The 17,943-nt window shown below is 35.1% G+C and overlaps 1 protein-coding gene across 1 annotated transcript in view; it reads left to right on the top strand.

Annotated features, from left to right (window-relative positions):
- Nucleotides 1-11,974, top strand: part of Rcd6 (Reduction in Cnn dots 6) — a 51,888-nt gene extending 39,914 nt beyond the window's left edge. The window contains exons 3-8 of the mRNA XM_069828795.1: nt 698-786; nt 2,310-2,405; nt 3,234-3,296; nt 5,857-5,943; nt 6,293-6,459; nt 9,875-11,974. Coding sequence (XP_069684896.1) covers nt 698-786; nt 2,310-2,405; nt 3,234-3,296; nt 5,857-5,943; nt 6,293-6,459; nt 9,875-10,394 — 1,022 coding nt within the window. The 3' untranslated portion in view covers nt 10,395-11,974. The remainder of the gene's footprint in view (nt 1-697; nt 787-2,309; nt 2,406-3,233; nt 3,297-5,856; nt 5,944-6,292; nt 6,460-9,874) is intronic.
- The last annotated feature ends 5,969 nt before the right edge of the window (nt 11,975-17,943 follow it).

Raw genomic sequence — 17,943 nt, 5'->3', positions numbered from 1 at the left:
CACCTTATACCACATTATCTCCTGGCCTAGTTGCCTCATAAGTGGATGTCTTGTTGGTATCACTTGTGAGGTTCAGACCTGTCTTCGGACAGTTGACTTAACAACAACAACTATATATATATATATATATATATATATATATATATATATATACAGTATATATTATTACTAACACCAATAAGTTCATAAGGATATAAATTAGAATTACCGGTATTCATATTTGGTAAATATTATGGTTTCTGATGTGCAGTTATATCATAACTAAATGTAAGCTACCATGGCAGATATCGTAAAATTACTGGTTCTAAATTTTGATAAGTCGATCAAAATGATTAAGCCAAAATTTGCTGTTGCCAAAATTACTAGCTCTCAGAGTGACTGAGAATACCTGTTACTTTACATTGGTTCCCGTCGTTTCATGCTGTCAAAAGAAGATAAAGATTATTACTGATCCAACATGCAGACCTGCGCTTTATAGAGTGAAAGCTACCAGCTCAACCTCCTGCCATAGTTGCAGGCAATCGCCAGTGCCATGCGTGTGCACAGAATCGAAAAACATAAAATCATTACATCGGAAACCTGAGCTCTCGATTTATCACTCTATCGGCTTACAATAAACTGAGACATACACACTCTTACTCGTACTGTTACACACAAAATGCATCAATAAGATTAATTGCAGATTTTTTTGTTACAGTAACACTGCCAGCACCAGCCTATGTCCTGTGCGCGGGCTATTTTTTCGTGTTCATTCTCTCAGCTCTGTTGCTTCATGGGTTAACAGTTGTGAGTATCTATTACAAATTGTACAGTTTTTATTTTAGCATTATAATAAACAAATATTCGATATTATTCCAGAAATACACATTTCTAGTGCATCTATAAAAAAAATGCTTTTTCTCGGAATACTGGAAGTATTTGCTATATTCAGTACCATATTCATTTTAATCGAGAATGATGTCATGGAATGACAAAATTTTATCCGAAGAATAATATTGTAATTTATATCAGTCCCTTCGCATAAATGTTCAAAATGGGTACCTGTAAGTGACACAACATGGACTCTAAGGAAATAATTATAATGAAGTACTGCAAGGGTTATTCTATACCTATTTATTTTTAATCCTGTCACAACATTTATTTTGTACCCTAAAATAAGACAAACATTAGCCTATTAAATTCCAAACCTTCTTCTAAATATCTTACATAGCAAAGGTCTTAAAATTGCGATAATTTAAAATCATGTACAAATATTGATTGTACTACTGTAACACCTTCTTATTATATGAACAATTTATTTTGTCTTTTATTTGGTCTAGATGGATATGCTGTGTCACGTCAAAATTCAGCTGCTGTTTTCCATTGTCTTCTATCATTGAGGTTACAGTGTTTCCCACCATGGAAATAGAATTCTTTAAATTATCAGAATAGGATAAGTTAATTCAGGAGAGTCTTGGTTGTCACTAAAATATAAATTTAAATCAACTAAAATGGTGGCCTCTTCTTCACACCCTTTGAACATTGCGGTTCTATGAAAACTTATTCTTTTTTTTTCTCTAAGAATTCTTCTTTAGTCTCTCTTTGGGTTTTATTCTCAGAATTACTGTTCATTTAAACATAAGCTGTAAGGCTTTTAGAGCCGGAAAGCATAATAAAGCGAAAAGAATTCTTTGTCATCTCATGAGATGTTCTGTAGAGACATTTAGAGATGTTTCATTATATGAGCCGTTCAGAGCAGAAGTGGTGTAAGTCAAAATTTGGTTATGAGGTTTAAAGTAAAAATTCTGTAAAATACCGCGCAAAGTAGAAATTAATATTTCTTTCGTGCTATCCACTGACTACTAATAGTTTAAATAAGTTGAATATTAATTGCTACTTTGCACTGTATTTTACAGAATGTTTACTTTAACCCTCATTTCCCATTTTTCACTCCACTTTTGCTTTTATCGGCTCATCTCTCTGCCAGTCATTTACCATTAAATTTCAAGCATTACAACTTTTGCTATCTCTCTCTTCCCTGTCACCAAAAACTGTGACGTTGCACAGAGACAGAGCTAAAATAAAAGATCTGTACAGTCATAATGGAGACATGTGTCTACAAAGCAGAGAATTTGAGGGTGTGAGGAACAGTTGGGCGGTAATTTTGCCTGCCTAAGGTCTTGTATCATACAGTAAATTCAGAATATGATACCAGTACTTCTATTTTTAAATTCAAGCCAAAGATTTGTACAGTAGTTTCTCATGTATTATATATTAAAAGCAAAATTATAAAATTACTCTATTTTGCTCACTTGTAATTGTGTTTTCAGAAACGAACGTTGTACCTCCTAGGATGGCTTTTCATGGTTGGGTCATTCACATTTCCTGAGGCTGGCCTCGTACTTTTCATGACATTCCACTTCTGGGTAAGCAATATAAATTTCTGTTGCAGTATCCCGCATGATTTTTACGATATATTCATAAGGCTATAACGATATGTGATGGCAGTTAGTAGAATCAGCATACCTACAGTTTTCGATGACATAACGTATGTTGTGTGCTTGGTGACACTTCGACGTGCATATATTCAATTATCACTTTAGAATGTATAGGTGTTAATAACAAGAGCCCCGATTTTAATGACGTAATCACTTATTTTGCATTTTACACAAATGCTAACCCGTTCAGACATGCAATCCATGTTACAAAAATGTATAATTAACAGGCCATTATTTTATTTATTTATTTATTTTTTTTTTGTTTTTTTTTTTTGGTCTTTTAAGTCTTTTGTATCCTTTTAATTTTTCTGCCTCTATTACTACGTATTTTTTCCAGGAGGTAGAACTACAAATATAGAAATTTGTCAAAAGTTAGTTGTAACGAGTACATAGCCTACTATCCAAACTAATCTCCAATAATTCGCCACAGCATTATGCAATAATACAAAACTTCTTTAACACACAAACTACAAAAAGTGATCATTAAAACATAGCTAAATGCGTCTATGAATATAATGGACACACTTTTTGTGCAATTTGCAAGAACATTGCTGAAAGTCAGTGTCCGAAGCTAGAGCATAAGCATCAAATTAGTAATGAATATTCATACTGGGATAGCCTTGGTACTTGTTCTGGATGAATGTATGAATTACTAATAATATTTAGTTCCAAATATGTAAGTTTTAACGATTTTATGTTATTTTACATGCCTTCTTTTTTCCAGTTGGCTAAATGATCTTTACTTACTTGTTACAGCAAGTGAAGTCCCTGAATGGTCTGACAGAACTGATTTGTTGGGTATGTCGACTTGTCTGCAATGTAAGTTATACCTAAATCTAACGAATTTTGTTTTAGAAAATATTGTTTAATTTAGTTTTCTTACTGATAATATATGTGCTAATGTAGAGCAGTTGGCTACGGACTGGAAGGTCGGGTTCGATCCTGGGTGGTGACGGGATTTTCTCGTTGCCAAACTTCCAGAATGGCCCCGAGGTTCACTCAGCCTCCTATAAAATTGAGTACCGGGTCTTTCCCGAGGGTAAAAGGCAGTCAGAGCATGGTGCCGACCACACCACTTCATTCTAGTGCTGTGGTCAAACAAGCATGGGGCTCTACGTCCATACCCCCCAAGTGCCTTCATGGCATGTAAAGGGGACACCTTTACTTTTTATCACAATTGTTTACGAGTTGGACCACAATTGGACGCCGTTTCTATAACTTAAAATTCTATAAAAATAAAGGTTAATAGCAAAGAAAATGTAAATGTCTATGTTTATGTACGTACTAGTCCCATTACCATTAAGAAAAAGTGCCAAAAATGTCTGGGAAAAGCATAAAAAAACTTGTATTATGAATAGTAAAGATTTCTGGAATGATTGGTGAACAAAGCTAGTATGAATTACAGTGCTGTGTTCAAGTTGGTGTCGGTTATGCCTATGCAGTGCAAGCATGATCGTTTATAATGGTCCAGTTTGTAGCCATGCCCCTGTAATCAATTTTACGAATGGTTTAATAAATTGCATATCTAAGTATGAGTTAAACAGTTAATTAAAATGTGATGGAAAAAATATTTTGTGGTGACCAGCTTTTGATGCTGAGTGGAAAGACCTTCCAATTCTTCAGATCATCAACAGAAGAGGATTTAGAATTGTTTAGTCCTGTCCCACACAGCTCCTTGCTAGTCTTCTACTATCTTGTCGTTCACTATACTGTATCTATAATGGAGAACAATTTTGTTAAAAATTTGTAATCTATGGTCATTCATCCTTTCATTGTGTTGATCCCGTTATTTTTAATATGTATAAAAATAGTTTGTTATTTTTTAGCATTTTCATGTTGTTAAATATTCCTATATAGTAATATATGTTATTTTTTATCAAGTTTAAATTAATTATCTTAATATTATTCCAAATAATTCAGTGAATAAATATGACAAATACGTCAAAGATACCGGTACTAGTAGCTTATAATGTACATGAATCTGTGTGTCTCAGTGTGAGATATACCGATATCATCAAGATTAGAAACCTCCCAGGTCAAGAACCAATGTTGATCAGTATTACAGAAGTTTCTTGAGTGCCTGTGCACAAAAAAAAATACCTGTGACCTTCCCAGAGTTTGCTTCAATTCTTTTCATTCAGAGACTGGATTTTTTTACATGTCGTAAATCTGCGACTACTAGGTACTTTTACTTCCCTTCTGAAAGTTAACAGCTTTTACTTGTTCTACACATTTCCTTAACTGAAACGTATTATTCAATTAATTTTATTATTACGTAACAGTAATATCCCACTTTTGCTTTCAGTTAAAAATTAAGGCCGGGTTTTAACTTGCAAACCTCGAATGTAATGACAAGTAGAGTAACCATCAAAGATGATGCCTAATATTTTCTTATGTAATGTTAGTTTTTATGTTCTTACATGTTCCATCATATGTAGACTATAACAGCTTCATAAAATATATCTACTTAATGAAGGCATGATTGTGACTATAATAGTATTTAAATTCATTAATATGTCACATCAACCGACGTGTATACGTCACCAAACATCGTAAGATGAAGATTATATCTACTTACTTAAGACATACAGTATGATCAGATGTGCACATTGTGCAAGAATAAGGGACGAGTTCTTGTAAAAAAAATAAGTAAATAAAATAAAATGTACGTTTCCAGTACCTATGTTTATATGCAATTTTGCCATTAACCCCTTAATTTTCAAGTCATAAATCTTTTACGCCAAAATTAACTTTTATACCCGGTTCCAAAATATCAAAGATACATTAACTGTTAATATTATTAAACAAAAAAGTGTTCACACAGAATGTACTTCTTTTAAGGTGCATGTATTTCATATTAATGTGAGATATGAATCCTCTAGATTCAAAACCCCCTAAAGACCATTTTGTTCATAATTGAGTTATGCCCATATATTGCTTGCTAAGAATTAATTCTAATGATTTATGTAGTTTTAATTAAAAAAGTCACTAAATTTAAAGCAAAAGGTTTGTTAAAAGACACTGTTAGGTTGAAAATTCCCTCTATTTGCCACTAGTTACTGTCAAAATCCTTTACTTTGTGAAAGTGGATGTAGGGGATTTTGAATCTATAGGATTCATATAAAACGTGCAATACAGATAGGCTACTTGATTGTCTGAGAGAGGATTTTTTAAATGTCTTCTTGAGGAAGGTATAGCATTACAGAAGAAGGCTATCTTACATTGTTATATTTTGGAAAAAATTGACAATTTCAAATCTTCTTTACTTCCTCTCCTCTGTGGGTCAAGTCTCCACTTCATTGAGGTTATAGGACCATTCTTTATATTTGCATTATATTGCAATAAATCGACCATAAGTTCTCTATGTCTCTGCACACAGATTGCTGGCCTGTTGTGCGTGCAATCTTTGTACTCAACATGGAAAGAAGAAAAAATTGTATTGAGGAGATTGCAAGCTTTAAACATGGTATGTATCACCATATTCATTCCTTAATTTCATACTTCGTGTTGTTACTTTTAGAGCGATTATAACTTATTATAGTCGTTATTTCAAATAACTGAGAAAAAAAAGAGAGAGAAAGAAAGAAAAGTACCACTACCTATTATTTCCTTGATCTCAATTTCGGTACCTAACTTGACATATTGCTACTTTAAAGACTTGTATCAATGAAAGTGTGTTATTGTTTACGTTTCTTACTTCATTTCAGTCAATTGTAGGAGGATATTATCATTTTAAAATCAGTGCTTGTGACAGATTTTTGTTCCTAGCTAGAATTCTGTAATAAATATTGATATTCTGTATTCATCTGTTACAGGCTTCAATCCTCACAGAAAATGGCAGCAGTTCTACATCCATTGCAGGCAATGGACATTCTAAGAACGGAATAGTTCAAGCAGCAGGTTATACAAATGCTGCATTCGTGGGTTCGAATACCAGTCTTAGCAATATAGTGACAGTTGCCAGTGGACCAAAACGTGCCAGGTATTTACATCCCTGGTTTAAAATATGCAACAAAATCATTTAATGGCATTGTAATTACTCCTCAAAATCTTCACTTGAAGCTAAAGTAAGAAAGGAGTAAGCTTACTAGAAAACGCTTACCATAAAAGTGAAGATAAGTCTTTAATATTGTCTGGTGTAGAAATGAATCACTGTTGTTGCCACCGCCACCTATACTACTACTAGCTCTGTCGCTGACACCGCAACCATCTCCTCTTACCAGTACTTCATCATTTCCTCGTTTTCTTCTTCTTTCAACAGCCAGTTTCTTGGAAGCCTCTCGTCCATTAGATATATTCCAACTCGGTATAAATACAGCATTTTTAGAGCAGATTGGTTGGGTCTAGGCAGTCATTTCAAGTAAGGGAACATAGGTCCTCGACACATAATTTTGGCACTATGCAGTGCCAAATTGCAGTCTGCCCGCCTGGAGGTTAGGCAGCCTTTAGGACACTTTGAAGTCTACTTTCATTTGTTTACAATGATATGCCACTTTCGAAGATGTGGTAGGTACCGGTACTCTACATTTTACCAGCTGCCTGCTCATTTCATGTTGTGTTTCACCTCTTCTTAGACATGTTGTGCTTAGGACCACATATCACTACATTATAGTCACATTACACGACACTATCAGGCTACGACATGACGACAACAAAATGAATCATCAAGAACACTATGTTCCAATCCTTAAAATTATCTTGTAGACCAAATCTATCATCCTTAAAAAATTCCATATTTATTCTGAAATATCCTGTATAAAGCAATGCAGCTTTTCATTTATGTTTATTCAATCTGATATAGAGCTAACAATATTAGAATGCTAATGTTTCTTTTTTCGGTATAAAAAAAACCTACCTTTTTTTTTATTATTGTGTTCCATAGATCTTGCATCAGCATTGAAGCTTTAAGATGTGAAACAAGTCAAGGGTTACACAATTTCTTGGCGAGATGAGGCGAGATCGAGAATTCGCCATAGATTACCTGACATTTGCCTTACGATTGGGGAAAATCTCGGTAAAAACCCAACCAGGTAATCAACCAAACGAGAATCTAACCTAAACCCGAGGAAATACAATGTAGTTCTTCATAAATGTCGAACTTTCCAGACTTCTTGAGACATTCAACAATTCGGCTTCTAACCCAGTGATGTTGACTGTTCCGCAAGATCATGAGGAAGGGTTTTGTACTCGTTGCAATGACTGCAACGGAATTCTTGGCTCCTACCAGGGACACTACATACTGCGATGGGATTACAATTCATTTTTATAGCGTTAGTCCATTGAGAGATGGAAAGGCCTTTCTTAGTTGAAATCCAGGAATTTGATTTTGACCATTCCGAAAAATGCGAAATTTCTTTACCACGGTGGTTAAGTTTTTTCCATTCTTTAAACTGTTGATTTCGTAGTTTCTGCCGTAGATTTCGCACATTAGGCTGTCCCTCAGAAGGAAAACCAAGGTGTTGTATACTGGCTCTTATTTCTTGAGCGAAATGTCTTGTAGTCACAAGAAGAGGATCATCAATGGAATCTAACAGGTTAAAAATCCTTGGCGCTACAGCCCATGAAGGGCCCAGACAGACCAGCCGACTGCTGGCCTCACGCCCACATACCGGACGATCATCCAACCAGAATGGAGGTACCATGTGGTTAGCATAATGATCCTCCCAGCTGTTATAGCAGGTATATGCAACCGGATTTTCGCTACCTATCATAGCTTCTCAAGTGAATCACGATGCTGAGTAGGCACTGGTCCCATACATTGGCCGAAATTTCATGAGAAAATTTCTTCCCCATAAGGACTCGAACCAGCGCGTATTCCGTAACACGAGTTCTAGGCAGGATGCCTTAGACCACGATGCTAAGACGCGGAACTAATCTAACAGGTTGCATACATTGATATGTTGCAAGAATGCTTCCCAAGAAGCTTTCATAATGCCCAGACTACGAACTTTTCTGGAACTATAAAGCATACTATCTGGGCTATCGATTGGCAATCCAATTATTTCCTTCACAGCACTTCTTATCAATTTATCAACATCAAGCAAAAAACTATGTTTGAGCTTTGAAAATGGAGCACATTGTAGAAGGTAAATCAGACTTTGCCATATACTCGTATATTGGTTTATTATATTTATCTTTTGATCGGGTTTGAGAAGTGTTGAATGTAGAGAGTTTGGATATACTAGTTGTAATTTATTCATAATGCCTTTCTCATCTAAAATGATTTCATCTTTATGTGTGACCCCTAAATAATTAATGGTGTCATTGATATTTGTTGACACTATATTCAAACCACTTATTGTTTTAATGTCGGATGTTTTTAGATTTCCTTCTTCTATAACAATGGCTTTGGATTTAGAAGCATTAACTTTTAGACCGGCAATAGAGATGTCCAAAATAAATTAAACAAATTCCAAACACTATGTGGTACAATAAAAAGAGCTTTTAAAAATTGTTATAGAGCAACACTGTTAAAACTTTACAAAGTAATGGCGATCCCAACCTTGCTTTATGGGTGTGAAAGTTGGGTCTTGACTGTCTCACAACAGAAGAAAATAGAGGCTGCTGAGATGAAATTTTTGAGACAGGTGGCAGGTTATAGACTCATAGATGAAAAGAGGAATGAAGAGATTAGGAAAGAATTGGAAATTCAGAGTTTAAATGAAACAATCATTGAATATAGACAAAGATGGCAAGATCATATACAAAGAATGGATGAAGATCGTATACCACAAATAATAAATAAGTATAAACCTGTAGGTAGAAGAAATGTCGGCGGGCCACGGATGAGATGGTTGGATCAGTTTTCTTGAAGACGGAACGAGCCACAAGGCTTATGCCGTGATGAAGATGATGATGATGATGATGATGATGATGATGAAGTTTCAGACCTAGTCGATGTAAGTATTGATTAGTAGTGTCAATTAGAAACATAGCTGATTCAATATTATCTGATATAAGGGCAATATCGTCAGCGAATCCAAGAGCTGTTAAGCTCTGGCAGTATGATGTAAATTGGTAACCAAATTGAGAGACATATTCAGGTTAATTTAATTTCTTAAAAATGAAATCAATAGCAAAATTGAAGAGAATGGACGATAAAGGCGATCCTTGAGCAACTCCTCTCCTCGCTTAAATATGTGAAGAACAATAAAACAGAAAATCCTACTCCTGTCATTTTCAAATCCTGTGCACACATCTGGCTCTTCTATTTATTTTCCTGGAAGTTGGAAAGGAAGGCTGCTGCTTACTTTCCTTGACAGCAGTGAGATTCAAGGTACTTTATTCTTTACTTCTATCCTCAAATCTGCTTTGTAGCCATAAACTTATTAACCTACTACTGCCTGTAAAGGAAGGATAGCTAATATATGTATTTTATGTATTCTTTCTTTGATCAGATCACCTTCGGTTTCCCACCAGCATATGGGTCTAACTAGTCATTACCCAGGCACCCAGCACTTCCGGGTGCTCAGTATGCCCAGCATGGTGAGTGAATTCAACGCTGCAACCTTCAATGATATGCTTGCAGCTGGCTTGCTAGGAGACATGGAGCCACCACGGTTCAAACTAAACAGATCGCAGTCTCTAGGAGATTTGAGTGGGGGTGACCTCTGGAGACTCAACTCATATGCTTCGCCTCCTGCAGCGCTGGTGCCAGTGAGCGACTTCACACAAAGCCTGGACAGAAGAGTGCTGAGATGCAATGCCAGGCTGCGGCGGGCGGGCTCCATGGACGAGCTCAATAATCTGCGGTACTGCCACAGCGCTGGTGGCAGTCTGTACTGTAAGGGACGCTTATATAATGTTCTGCAGTCGCCAGATTTTTGCGTGTATGGCCAGCCTAAGTTCGTCAATAAGAGTCGAACATCCTTGTCCGAGTCTGATGATTTGCAGAAATATCGTGATATTGCATTGTGACATACAGTAAAAATAGCTAGTTATGTTTTGAGGCTAGTTTATTGTACTTAAGTAGCCACTCGGCCCAGCTGTAGGTTTGATCCTTTCAGATTTGTTGTGGACAATGTGACTGTGAGGCAATTTCTGCTGAAAACCTCAGTTTCCCATGGCATATTCATTCCACTTCTTTCTTATTATGGCCATTTCATTATCTGAAGAACTCTGAATAGCATCTATATTTCAGTAAACTTGGTACATCAAGACCTATTTTTCAGAAATGTTCTCGGCGATTGAGTGGTTACCTTTCTTGTAGAATTAGCAAGCTCAAGTCTGGCCGAGAGCAATTAATGCTTGTAGTAAAGTATGATACAAATCTTAGCTTGCCTTCTTTCGTAATGGAACTAAGTCTGAGACGCCACTGTCACAGATTTACGATCATTCTCGCCTCTCTCACACCATTTTCGGGAATAATGAATTTCATCTTAGAGGTGCCTCCACTTCAGGAATGTAATACTAGTCCAGGAATGGCTTGAGCAATTCAAAGTTTCATGTCAGCCTGCACCAACGACCACATAATGGTAATTAATAACTCCTCATGTAATGACATTTGTAAACTAAAGACACTGTTCAGAGAAAGTAACTGATGCCACCATGAAAACAACTGTTGTAGCATCAGATAGAATAGAGTACAATAATACTGTATACATGTACCGACAATTCAGAATCTCACTGGCCCACCCACAATTTTTATATTACAATGTATGTAATGATACCTGCCATTGAATATGTAAAAGTGTAGACTTATACATTAAACATCAGCTAATCCGAGACCTCTCAAGAAGAGCCAGTCATATTTGTCAAGTTCTAGGTATTAAAAACCAACAAATCATGACGATATATTCATATATTGGTACCAGTACTTGAGCAGTGTCGAAATGAGACTAATAGGAAAATCCTAAGCAATCAAAAGGAATCAGTTTCACAGTCATTTTGTTTGCTACAAATAACACTGAACGCTGGCATTTTTAAATTGTAAAACAAACTCAGAATGCGTCTTGTATGGAGACTGAGAAGGTATATGAGGGAACGCAAATTAAATTTCTAGATATTTGTAACCGTGAAACTAAAAGAAAATGAGAGAAATCTGTTATATACTGGCAAGTTTTCCTTTGTGAAAGGTACTCGAAGTACTCATTTGATATAAGATCGAATGATTTTAAGTGTCAACACGCCATGACGTTTTAGAAGCATACATCTCACTCAAATTTAATCTAAATGATGTCTTATAGATTTCCTCTACTTCATCAATGGAGGTCACAGCTAATGGAAGAACTCTGTTAAGCCAGGAGTTAATAACCAACCGATTCACAGGCAATGAATAGTTAAATTCGTCCAATGTAATACAATGTAATTGTTTCAGATTGTCATGTATGTGTGTTAAGATTAAGACAGAACAGTAAGATTTGTGTTGCCATATCTCAGATTGGAATGCTACACATAAGCTGTACCTGTAAACACCAAACATATCTACGTTATAGAGATTATTTTAAAAATGTTTATTAACCGAAAGTCTGTAAAATATACGTATTAACAAAAGTTAAGAGTATATCAATTTTATATCTAATCTGTATCCCTAAATCCTAGTGTTGGACTGAATAATAGTATTACAGTAGTCGAAAAACATTTGATGGCTTCTGTGTTAAAGCTTGAGTATCTAACTGAATTTATGTTGAACAGGAAACTAGAAGTGGGGTATGACAGCATTTTGCCGTGACAGCTCCGGAAATATAGCTGTGATACATAATAGTGATTTTGTCATAGTGTGATTTTTGTGTTTGGATGATTCTTGACGATTGTGAATGTTGTAATGCTCTGTCATTTGAGTCATTCCTTAAAGATGATGGCAGGCAATACATGTCACTTTCAAACGGTAATGTCATCATCATCAGTTGTAATGTGGAAGTTTCTTGTTGCTGCAAGTCCCAGCTTGTCTGAGTTCTTCAAGTCAAAATTAAGGAATATAACTATTCTTTGCAAGGGGAATGTATATCGGGACAAAACTGAAATGAATCCGAACATTGCAATCAGAAGGCATAGTACGGTCTGTAATGTATCGAATCTTCGTTTGAGACCCAAAGCATTACTTTCAACAGGTGACTAATGATGTGTTCTGTCTTCTCTTTCATATAATCAGCCTGGTTGGCGAAGTTGGTATAGCGCTTGAGGTTGCGGCTTAAATACGACAGGCTTATGTCAGTAGATTTATTGGCATGTAAAAGAACTCCTGCAGGACAAAATTCCGGCACATCAACAATGCTGATATAACCTCGGCAGTTGCGAGCGTCGTTAAATAAAACATAACATTTAACATCTTTCATATATTCCATAACGATTATACGAGATTTTATCAAAATCAGCAATGAGTATTAAATTATTGTAAATTAATGGTGTTTAGCAATATGGACTATATAAATTAGCAATACATTTAATCAAAATATTTCAATGTTTCCCATCTTGAGCCACAGTTGTTTATGTTCAACTCTCTTCTGCAAATTGAATTGATATACTGCTGCTATGTCTTGTATAAACAATAGTGATTAGCACTGTGAGTATACTAAAAACAAACCACACTCTGGCCTGTGTAATTTGCGATGTGTCCCAAAAATGTTTATGAAGGTGATCTTCGTGGAAGAATATAGCCGATAGCGAGTGCTTCAGTATCAAAAAGTTGGCCTTGTTAACCTCTAGAGTAGGATGATAGTTAATTAGATCCCAAATATGATGTCCCTTCAAGTTAATCTTCTGACTTGCAGTTGTCTGGACTAGGAGTTGTTAAATACGTACATCAGTCACCATATCTATGACTGAAATATTGGTCTGAGATGGTGATTTCTCGGAGCTGTGATTTTTTAACTATAGTCACAGTCAGAACCAGTGACAAATCTAGCACAGCGACGAAATCACAAGTCTGCAAATCACACCTCATCACTACAAGAATCATTGCTTCACTGCTTAGATTTTTAACAGCAATATTTGTGATGAATGATTGAAACAAACTGGTTTCACAATATAAAACAACACATTAGGAAAGAAAATTCAATAGAAACAAAAATTTGATTACGTATTATTGCATCGAGGAAGTGAGGGGTCAATCCTTAACAAAAGAGGTAAAAAAAGTTGTAACACAAATTGAACTTAAAGTGGTTATTGGGTTTAACAGGACTTGGTAGAATAAATATATTGAAATAAAATACTAAATATTATAAGAAAGAAAATGAAATATCAGCGAAAATGAAATAACATGTGGAAAAAATTAATATCACTTACCATTATTTCCTTATTGCTGAATTTTGAGGCTCTGCGAAATAATGAAAAACTGACAGAGTACTGCAAAGATCATCAAGAACGTATTTATATTCCATTCAAACAGAACTTTGATGTGTAAGTTTATGGTGATTTACACTTTACACAATGTAGAAAGTAGGTACTGTACTTATGTTTCGTGTCACAATTTGGACATGTAAATTTGTTTTAATTCGAGCCATCGTTTTAGTATACTACATTTTGGTCTTTCCTTGAAGTAAATATAAAATTAGTTGAAGTATCCTAAGATCCTAAATAACTTAAAGTCATTATAATTATTTGTACTGTAAGTTACAGTCAGTCCATCACAATAAACATACAAAAACTCTTCCACACAGCACGATAATTGACAGATTAAAATTTCCTTTGGTATTTTGGTTTATTACTACATGACCAATAAAAAAGTATTAGAACATTTTCTTCTAAAGTGATTTCGTTTTCTGCAGCAGCCTTGTGAGTGACTGACATGTCACGCTCTCAGCTGTTATGTTGTTCATTCTCACAGCGTACTTAGTTGCTTGGAAGGCCTTGGTGAAGTTACATGTGAACTGGTGTTAAGTGTGCAGTAATTACACCTGCAAAGAGCAAAATGAGATTCAGGCAGCTCATTGGAGCAATAAGCAGGTCTCAATATTTACTGCTGTTGCCTGGTTTAGACAGGAAGGTGACAGGGAAGTTCAGAAGAAATCCTCTGCATTAGTGTCAGATTATGTAGCACATTACAAATATGCAGTGGATGTTTGTCTACGAAAAGTGTTTTCAGAAATTTTGGCGATTCTTCCGAACCTTGAGATGGTAAAAATATTTTCAGATGGAGCAGTGAGTCATTTTAAACAGAAATATACATTGAGCAATGTGACATTGCTTGCTCGCATATTTGGATTTGACATAGAAAGGAACTTCTTTTAGTCATACCATGGCAAAGGGGCCATGGATGCGATTGGAGGCCAAGTAAAAAGAAGGGCATGGGTGGCTGCGAAATCGGGAAAGATGATACAAAGCTACAGAATTTTGTAACATAGTGAGCAATAAAAACATCCAAAGTATTGTTCAGGAGGTAGCACAGATTGAGATAGATGAAGGAAAGAAGTATCTCAAAAAAACAATTTGAACATCTTGCATCTATTCTGGCAATTCATGGAGTTCATTACGTGAAAGTGTCAGATCCCTATGTTATAGAATATGCACAACTGTCTTGTGAACAATCAGTACGAAAGATCCACAGGCTCCGTGTGTGAAAAGAAACTAAAGTTTGTTCAGATAACAAGTGACATATTGACAGTGTTCCTGCAGTACATACTTGTTAGACTAAATGAGTCAACGAGTGCTGTGGAGTGCTTCTACGTGTTTAATTCCAATGGTTCACATTCAATCTAAAAGTAGAACTCAGTATTCTAATCTATTATCATGAACATAATATATAACAGCCATAGGCATGGGAAATATAAACTGTGATCTGCGTCACCTTATCATAATCGATAAGGGGGTCAATGCCAGATTGTTAGGAACATGCTTGAATAACGTAAAATACTGTCTTACGCTGGGGAGTTGATGCCGTATAGAGTGATAAGAGCTGTCAAGGTTGTTGTGACACTTTTATAGTCCTAAAATTAAACACCAATGTGTATGGCTGGTATATATAGTATTTAATCACAAAGAAAGAACTAAATATGTTATTAAGTAGGATTATGTAATACTTGTATCTGCATTATTTTGTGTCATTTAAGATGCATGGTTAAGCAAACTAATTTTTGTATTCTGGAAAACATATTATTCATTTAAATTAATTGTTATGTTAATTTACTACTTATCAAGTTTCATATTATTTTGTATTATTTACAGTTCCGTAAGTGCAACTTGATTTTAAAATTCATAGATGTCAGTCAGTTACAGAATGAGGTCAGTCAGTAACACATCACTTTTTCAGCCGTGACTTCATTACTAATCGTGGTTTGGAGGTCGTTTTTAACTTAAACTGAAGATTACAATTTCCTTTCCGAACTATATTTTGCAAAATTGTATCAGGAATGATATTTCATAGAAATCTGTGGAGAACCATGTTCACCCGAAGAGTTGACATTTATGTCAGTCAGTTACACACGTAAATAAATAGTATACTTTTTCTATTAAAGACGTTTATTTTTATGTGTCTTCAGTGTACACTTTTCTCTATCAAATCCTGCGGTGACACATTCTAATATCAACCCATTATACAATTTAGGTGACTTTTGCTGTCAAAGTATACTGTAAATGTCAGTCAGTTACACATGGAATTGCTCTTAAAAGTCTCCTGGAATCCTCTAAGCTTGCTTTATTTTTTAATTAATTTGTCACAGTTTTCATATTAGCCTACATAAGAATTGTTCGAAAACATTTTAAAGGATAATCATACCAGTAGTGATTACACGTTGGACGTTTCTGACTGTATTACCAATGCTTTCATTTACTGTGACAAGTACCTCATTCATATACTAGAGAACTACAACAATCAAAGATTACCTGCTCAAAATGTTCTGGTCACTACTAATGGTCATCTACTTCTTGAACTGTCTTTCACACTTTGTATGTTGCAAAAACATTTCATTACTTCATATACAGTAACAGTACCTGTTTGTGGGTTCTTTAGTCTGCTTTCTTGGTAAGTTACTGTGTTAAGGATAGTATTTGGGTATTACACTGTGTAAAGAAATTTCCCATTAAAATTCCAACACAAGACTTAGTTGTAAAATATGTCTCTGATGATGTGATCCTTTGTGATTAAGAATCATGTCTGACTGTATAGCTGCTTAGTCATAAAAACGCTAGGGAACTACTTCACATCTTGATAGCAAATCTTCGAGGAAAAAAGAGAAATACTGCAGCATTGAGGTATACATGGTATATATGTGTTTTTTTAAGTGTTTGGAATAAGACAAGATCTACAGCAAGTTATAGACTAAAAGAAAGAGTATTTGAAACATTATCTTACGAAATAAGGCAACTTAAAGTATAAAAAAACATATTTAAACAAAAACAGTCCTACATCAATTTCAAGAAGTTCACTTCAGTATGACATTTTCATTGAATTGCTGGAATTTATAATCTTTAATATTTTCGGAACTGCATTCAGGTTCCATCTTTAGGGATTATAGTAAGGCCTGAAAGGCAGTGTATAATGTTGGACTTGTTAGGCCTGTTTACTCCAGACAATTGGCTTTCACAGTCAAGACATGCTAATTGTTACTTCATAACAATAGATGTATTTCTTTCTTTTGGTTGCGTAATTTCCAGATCATCTCATTTTTTTTATTGTCTTAGCTAAATGTAGGGCTTACAGAATGGTCTTTCTTTCTTCATAACAGTTTTTTTCGAACCATGGCTACACTCGTCTTTTTACAGTTGGTTTACAAAAACTTATTATTAGTGTTTTGATTATCTCCAGCATTAGTCCACCGCTGTGGAGTAACAGTTAACGGGTTGGGGTTTTTCCGAAGTTTTCCCTCAGCAAATTGAAGCAGAATTGGTGGGTAACTTTCGGTGTTGGATTTCGGTCTCATCTCGCCATCATTAATTCACATATCATCAGTGTTAAGTTCATCGTTCGGCTACCCTATCATTCACAGAACAGGAATGGTAAGCACAATAAGCCTCAGGCAGCAGTGTAAGCCTTCAGATCCCTTCTCTGTAAGAGAGATCTTCAGTGTTATATCCAATTCTCTTTCTTATGTATGTTCTCTATTGTTGCCTGAAAAGACTATCTAAATGATCCTGATAATTGGCTATGGTATGGTCTGAATATTCATAAACTAAAAATAAAGAAGCCGTGGACTTAGGAAAGACTAGTATTATATGCGTTTTTTGTGTTTTGGCTTTGTGTAAAACCCTAATTTTTGTCAATTATCACACAAAAACTACTGAAAATGTATGACAGCATGTTTAATCTATTCTCAAGTATTTGAGCTAATAATAATAATAATAATAATAATAATGCTTGTTCATGCAGCAAATATAATTCTGAATGAGTGCATTTTGCTTTCATTATGTTTAAAAAAACCTACTAGGAGGCTGGTGATAACCAGCTGCCAGGGAAAAAGATGAATATCAACATATCATTCGTGCTTCTGTTCATTTGCAAAATACAGCTTTTTCCCATTAACTTATTTATGATTTTTTTTTGTAGTCTCAATCATATTGTGGTGCCCAAATTATAAAAGGAACAAGACAAAAA

This window comes from Periplaneta americana, chromosome 6 (assembly GCF_040183065.1).
Source record: "Periplaneta americana isolate PAMFEO1 chromosome 6, P.americana_PAMFEO1_priV1, whole genome shotgun sequence".
NCBI classification, from domain to species: domain Eukaryota; kingdom Metazoa; phylum Arthropoda; class Insecta; order Blattodea; family Blattidae; genus Periplaneta; species Periplaneta americana.
This window is presented reverse-complemented; position numbering and strand designations above follow the sequence as displayed.